At 46.4% G+C, this 6,000-nt stretch overlaps 2 protein-coding genes across 2 annotated transcripts in view; one reads left to right on the plus strand and one right to left on the minus strand.

The window, feature by feature from the left end:
- The window catches only part of LOC126572476 (neural cell adhesion molecule 1-like), a 192,059-nt gene that overhangs the window by 161,593 nt on the left and 24,466 nt on the right, over positions 1–6,000 (plus strand). The gene's annotated exons all lie outside the window — the stretch shown is intronic.
- On the minus strand, positions 4,943–5,893 carry LOC126572486 (ryncolin-2-like). The gene is made up of 2 exons (XM_050231839.1): positions 5,678–5,893; positions 4,943–5,587 (listed from the first exon to the last, which is right to left on the minus strand). Exons 1-2 carry the CDS (start codon positions 5,891–5,893, stop codon positions 4,943–4,945), a joined length of 861 nt encoding a protein of 286 aa, XP_050087796.1.

Here is a 6,000-nt window from a genome sequence, read left to right on the forward strand (position 1 = left end):
AAGATTGGCCGAATCATCATTACGGAGCAGAAAAAGGAACAGAAAGGCAGAGAAGCGAAATGAGTATAACAGATCCTTGTGCATCAGCGCCCTCTGGGAGAGAAACATACAAACATAAGGGTAGTCAGCGAAGGATCCTTGAAGTTACGCAAATTGTTGCTAAATTTTGGTCCTTTTTTCTTTTTCTACGATACATTGACACTACAAATTCTTAGTACAGAAGGTATTTCATTCTATTTTAAGTTATTTTCTCATCAATCCAGAACAGTATAACAGATGCATCGCTTCTTCTTCACGCAAACAAGCAATTTAATCATCGATTTAAATCATTTCGGCTACTACTGCAGCTTTAACAGAGCACGGGAGCATATCAAATCGATACCAATCGCAAAACTGCCGTTTTTCATTCAACATAAACATGTTACGCATCCCCGGGAATATTATGTGCCTACAATCCTCTGCCAAGGTCAGCAAAATTTAGGGAGTTCGTGAACAATATGCAGAGCAGAACTGTACCGCCGTTCCCCTCTGTTCTGCCCTACCAGTGGAGGGCATTTCGATTTGCAATCTGTCGCCCCGGGCCTTCACTGACGTTGCTCCTGAATGATGCCCCGGGAAACGTTATGCTGAATGAATTCTGTTTCCATTGCGGGTTCACTTTTTTTGCCTTCTCTTATTTATTATTATTCCAATCCTTATTTCCGGTTGGCAATCACACAAGCACATACACGCGTTGCTGCTGACGAGTGAGCGACATATTTAATGCTGTCAGCATGTCCCGAATACGATCGATTGACGGCGAACAATGTCACCGAGCAGCGAGGGCTCGGAGAAGGGGGTGCAAAAGTAAAGGAACGACTCGGACCCCCTATCCTCCCTCTACTGAAATAAATTCCTCATCACATGCCACATTTATCCCGCAACCAGGTTATGCAAAACCGGAAGCGGTCACATCGACACCATCGATGGGCTGCTGCTGCTGTTGCTGAGGCAAGCAATCCTGCTTCTGCACACGCTGGATAAGTGGATCAATGGCAATGTATGAGAGCGCTTGTGTATGTGTGCAAGCACAATAACACATAGTAGCTACGCCTCTGCGACATCGGGAAGCCAAGGAAGGAAGGAAGGAAGGAAGCGGAAACGATCGGTTAAGGACATGTGTTATCGATACTGCAAAACGGTTTTCCCCTGACATCCATCATTCATTCGGTTGCTGAAAGGTCGCTCCGCCCTTCCTCCTCCTGCGACCGACCATTTCCTTTTGCCGGGGACGCTTGATACCATATCCGCTTTGCTAGTCGTCGTTCGCTTGATGCTTTGAACGGAAGTGACAGCAACCTGAATGGCACTTTCGAAGGACATTTTAGGGTGTTAGAAGCTGCTCTCTCCCTCGCTCTCTCTCGCTCTCTGTCTCTCTCTCTCTCTCTCTCGCTCTCTCTCTCTCTCGCTCTCTGTCTCTCTCTCTCTCTCTCTCTCTCTAAATCTAAATAATTTATATAAATAGTAAACGCATTCTCGCACATTGCGCCATCGCTGATACTCGCCGCTGATGCCAAGCCAACATTTCATTGCGGTTTCCGTAGCAGCAGCAGCAGCATTGGCATGGTTGCAGTGCTTGACTGGCCTTTTCGAACTCAAACTCTGCGCGCTCTGGTATCACGTATCCGTCCCGTGATTCCACGAAACGGTTGTGTTCTAGCGGGATAAGCACCGGGCTCCGGACGGGTGCATTCCCGTGTAGCCAAAGCCGGTGAGCGCGATTGTTTGGACCGCAATCTGCTCGTTTACGAATCGTTGATCGCGTCCACGACCGACAGCCCCGGTTGGAAAAGTCCCATGCTTTTCCCAACTGTTGGGCCCTGGTTGCAACTCGGACGTCCGATTGTTCCGGGAATGAATTTAAAAAGCATTTCGAACGTGCCACTAGCCCAACGATGGAATCCTGGGAAGGGCAGGGAGGGAGGGGAGGTCATTTTTCCGTCAACCCAACAAACCATTCCACGGGGAAAAGAGGGTTTTGCATCGAACCAACCAACCAACCAACCCACCAGACTCGACCGGTACTCGAAGTCGTTCGATGCCGCGACCACCGTACAAACGATCGGAAATCTATCGCTTACCGGCTACGTGGTGGTCACCGATCTAACCCTTTCGAACCTGGCACCCCATGGCACCCTCTCTCTCTCTCTCTCTCGAGTATCCTTTCAATCGATGCAGAACCGCCGGCAATCCTTGGCCAGCTCTTCATTCCGGAATGGCAACAACGTTGATTCTGCGAAAACACAAAGTGTTCTGCGATACTTTCGCAAATGTTCCTCGTTTAGCCCTCAGAGCGAGAGAGAGAGAGAGAGGAAAGCACGTGCGATTTGACCTCGGTCCCTCTCGAAGTCCTGGCGACCGAGCTGCCTGCCGTTGCTCGTTTCATTTGATCATTATTTCTCCACCAGCTCCGGTCTGGAACGACCGTACAACCGACCATCCGACCGAACCGAGCAACAATATCACCTGGCTGGCCACTACGCTCCTTGGTACCGTGCTCCGGGGCCATTGGCTACCGGGAAGGAGTTTGAAAAATGCTCCAAATGCACCGTCTATGCGCCGGTATGCTGTCCGCTGCTGCGTGCAGGAAATCTGTTGTGTAGTTTTTCACGCGATAGCAATTGCCGGGCTCGCTGCAATCCTCTAATTGGGATTAATCGTGGGGTAGCCAAGGGGGGCCCCGAGGGTTGTGCTGGCATTTGCGCCAGGTGTTGCATGATTTTGTTCCCCAAAGGAAGGTTCCCCTTCGGAAGGTTCTCTCGTTTGTTTTTTTAGCCCCTAACCTGACGGATCGCTAGTGGTACGCGTACAAAGTAGTGTGGGCAAGTGGGTTACAACCATTTCTAAGGAGTCGAAAAGGGTGTCATTAGACATGAGGCCGAGCGAGTGGTTTGGATATTATTCATCGTTTGGCCCAGCTGACGATAAGTTTAAATTATATGGAACATTTTAAGGTCGAAGTGCCAGCAGCAACGCAAAAAAAACACAACTCAAGCTGCAATTCATCATCACAAAAGGGTAATCATGGTATCAACATTATTCTAGTAGATGACCTTCGGCGTGCAGTATAACAGGACATCAGCGAATGAGTCAGAAATCGATAAACGTTTTATTAAACTTCGTGAAAAGGGAACGTTCCCACTTGAAATGTGTTTTTTCGAAGGGGAACTTTATAGAAAAATCAAATTTTGCTGGAATTTCAGTGCGGTGTATGGAATGCAGTGGAACAGAGATGATTTTACGACACTTCTGCGAGTATGCGTGAGACACAGATAGAGGAAAGGGGCGCCAGAAAAAAGAGAAATTACCGCATTGGAATCGGAATTTTTTATCCGGCGCGCTCATCGTCATCGCGCCATCCGGTAACAGCTGCGAGCGCGAGCGGTTTAGAGGCGCCAGGATTCTAGATTCCCGGGAAAAGTTGACTAAAGTGCACGATGAAACGACGGTTTGGTGGTTGCCATCGAGCTCTCTTCTGCCCTCCAGAAGCAAAACCCAGAATCCAGTCGAAATCGATTAGTGGAAGAATCAATATCAAATTTAACTTCTATCAGCATCGCGACCATGAAGGGTGGTGGCAACAGGCTGGTGCCATCGGTACCGCTAAACTCCCGGTGACGTACACCACGCCGTGCGAGGTTTGAGACCGCGGATAATGGTTATTTACTTTTTATTGAGCGCGGACGCACGAGCAGACCCCAATAATTGCCACTCAAATCCCTAACATTTCCAAAACAGAACCAGGGCACATGTGTTACACGCCTTACAGACTGACAGACAGCCGTCGGGGACGATCGGAGCACCAGGATGGTTCCAGGAGGGAGCTACTTCACATCCTTCCATTCGCATCCTTCATCCTTCCTTTGTAAAGAAGAGCTCAAGCAAAATGACGATATTTTAACACTCCGACGAGAAGAGGAGCACCATTCCATTCCAATGCCACTCGTTTCTTGTGTCGATGAGATTTTAAACGACGACTTGCAGACATTAACGATGTTTTGTGGTTTGCCTTGTTGGTTGATCAGTTGGTGGTGGCTGGAATGTTGACGAAGGTGCCTAGCACTTTACTCTCTACATCTGAGTTGCTTTAGAGAAGCCGGGAAGCACTCAAGTGCAACCAGACGTACCACTGGCAAATTCAAAGAAATTAATCGTCTAGAAAAACATCGAAGGAAGTGCCAGCTTAGCATAGCAGCATACCGGTTATATATCGCGTGATGTTGCTGATTGTTTTAAAGGGTTTGGACCCGTTGCAATCTATCGAATCAATGATATTGACTTTGAAATCTAAATGTAATTTAAAGAATGGGAAATTTACCTAACAGGAATTGACTCCTGGCTGACTCCGGGCATTAGTTTGGCTATTCAGAACTTTTTGAAACGAGGAATCGTTGTGTTTGGGACTGTGTTTGTAGACGTAGAAGCTGCTGTTGATAACGTAGCAGAGCAACCCACGTGGACAACCGTCGACGTCTAGACCTATGCGCAGAGTCAGGATGTAATCGTTATCAGCCGGCCGAAAAGAAGCACCTAGCGGAATGATGCTGCCACTACAGTTTGTAGAAAGTGAGTTAAAGATTGTCAAGACTTTTGAGAATTACCGCATCCCGAAAATGCATCGATTCAAACATCAACCCTTACCTTTTCCGAGCTTTTTCTATCGCAAGGGTACGCCCAGTGAATTCATTTGTTGTGTTCTTTCCGAGATTCTTTAATTATTTTTCACCTCTGGAATGGTGTTTCGGATGATTTCTGGGTTTATGCAGTAGGAAGCAAATATATTCCTAATTTAAGAGACTTTCTGTATTGTATTTGAAAAAATTATCTTTTAATTCATTTTGTTTCGATTCGATATTGTTGATTTTTCATTCAATTCACTGCACCATTGATCCTGATAGAAACGCTATTCCTTCTCTCGGATCATCATTCGCGAATAACTCAATCCTTGCGCGCTCTCATTGAAATCATACCAATGCATTGACTTTCGATTGACGGCGTTCATGTATCGCCCGTTCAAATTCGCGGCAGTACAATACCAGTTGTGCCACCATGCACCTTCATGGCGCTGAGCACAATGTCCCATGCTGTTCACAGCATTATCACGATCTTTGGTTGAAAACTTCTTACCCTTCAAATAGGACATTTCATCACATGCAGTTCCATTATACGCTCCGATATCTTTCAAGTTGTATTGCTTACTCTCACTGCCTATTTCGAATGCATTAAACAGCGCATATTTATACGTTCCATTAAAGTCTTTCAATTCAACGACCAATTCATGCTTACGGCCACTTGTTATCTGGTGGACTTTCTCAAGACCCAACCAAAACTCTTTGTTTAAATCACCAAAACCGTCGCGGAACTCATTCCAGCCTCGATAAAAGTCCAGTGATCCGTCGTAACGGAACTGAAATACAATCCATCCTCCTCCAAACGTTTCCTGTTCACAATACACTTCAAACGGTTCACTATTACGTTTCACACGGATCAGGTATATGCCGGACTCTTTCGAAGGAACATTTGTGCACGAGGAACCATCCACTCTTTGCTTAGGCTTCGGGTTTGTTCTAGTATTTGTGGTAGTAGTTATCATTGGAATATCAGTGATTTGGTGGAGCTGCGGTAAGGCATTAATTACATGCTGACTAATGTTATGCACATTGTCGACGTGTTCATCGAGTTTACTCTCCATTTTCTGCAATTTATGTTCCATCGCCTCCAACTTGCCCACGAGTAACTCTAACATTCCGATCACTGACGAATTGGCTGTTGCTTCGCCCTCACTAGGCCCACCATCACTTGCACCAACATAAAGAACAGCACAAAATGCGATTAAACCAATGTGCAGCTTCATTGCTGCAGCTCACTTTTTAACACACAACTAGTCAACTGGAGGTTCAAACAGAATGATGTCTCTGGGATACTCGGAAGGATGTTTTATACTGATTACACGAAACATAC

The sequence above is a fragment of the Anopheles aquasalis genome, chromosome 2 (genome assembly GCF_943734665.1).
Source record: "Anopheles aquasalis chromosome 2, idAnoAquaMG_Q_19, whole genome shotgun sequence".
In the NCBI taxonomy this organism is placed as follows: domain Eukaryota; kingdom Metazoa; phylum Arthropoda; class Insecta; order Diptera; family Culicidae; genus Anopheles; species Anopheles aquasalis.

Coding starts and splice junctions, on each gene's coding strand:
- LOC126572486 (XM_050231839.1), bottom strand. CDS start 5,893: ATGAAGCTGCACATTGGTTTAATCGCATTTTGTGCTGTTCTTTATGTT. Junction 5,588..5,677: donor TGCATAACATTAGTCAGCAT/GTAATTAATGCC, acceptor CCGAAGCCTAAG/CAAAGAGTGGATGGTTCCTC.